The sequence below is a fragment of the Cariama cristata genome, unplaced genomic scaffold, assembly GCF_000690535.1.
Source record: "Cariama cristata isolate BGI_N322 unplaced genomic scaffold, ASM69053v1 scaffold29959, whole genome shotgun sequence".
Taxonomy (NCBI): Eukaryota; Metazoa; Chordata; class Aves; order Cariamiformes; family Cariamidae; genus Cariama; species Cariama cristata.
In genome coordinates, this window is record NW_009637882.1 from 18,599 (window position 1) to 19,342 (window position 744).

The window sequence follows — 744 nt, forward strand, 5'->3', positions numbered from 1 at the left end:
AGCACCTCTGCAGAGAGTGAGGGGTGAGCATTAGAAAGGGCTTTTGCCAGGCCCAGAGCTTGGGACTGGTAGCTCAGTTCTAGCTCTGGACAAAGAGGATAAACTGCTGTTGCTACAAATTACAGTTTGGAGAACCGCAGCCCTCCCTCTGCCCAGGGTATCCCAGGACACCTCCCATAAGAGACCACCACCCGGGTGACCACGATGACTAGGCCTGTCCCTCAGCACATTTGAGGCACACAGAGATGTGAGGCCACCTCAGTCCTGTTCCTAGTAGGATGTGCCCACACCGGACACAGATGAGAAGTGTGCTGGGGGCAGCAGTCTGGGGTGAAGATCCCCACCTGGTCCCTACTCACAGCCCGGAGCAACTCCCTCACCTGGCATGCAACTCCCACAGGCATCCCTCCCCATCTGCACACCCAGCTTGTGCCAGGTCTGTGCTGAATGATGGCACCAGACTCATGATGCACACAGGGTCAGAGACACAAGGGCACTGTGGTGTCCCCAGGGTGCTGGCTGGAAGGGACAGGGGCCATGGCCAGACCTCTCTCCCTCCGTTGAGCACCATAGGATCCACGCTGCACTCCATACCTGTGGCATTGGCCTCATTACTCAGCGTCACGTTGCCAGCCACTGCCTCGATGAATATTTCCACGTTGCTTCCTTCAGCGTGAGCCCCTTCCCCAGGCATTGACGCCTCTGCCAGCAGTAAGCCTTGGCTAGCAGTCAGCGGGGGTGTTC

At 58.1% G+C, this 744-nt stretch overlaps 1 protein-coding gene across 1 annotated transcript in view; it reads right to left on the reverse strand.

The window, feature by feature from the left end:
- ZNF142 (zinc finger protein 142) overlaps positions 1 to 744 on the reverse strand; it is a 9,706-nt gene that overhangs the window by 8,809 nt on the left and 153 nt on the right. Inside the window, 2 exon segments of the mRNA XM_009708522.1 lie at positions 1 to 5; positions 588 to 744. The exon segment at positions 1 to 5 is cut by the window's left edge and continues 497 nt beyond it; the exon segment at positions 588 to 744 is cut by the window's right edge and continues 10 nt beyond it. Coding sequence (XP_009706824.1) covers positions 1 to 5; positions 588 to 744 — 162 coding nt within the window.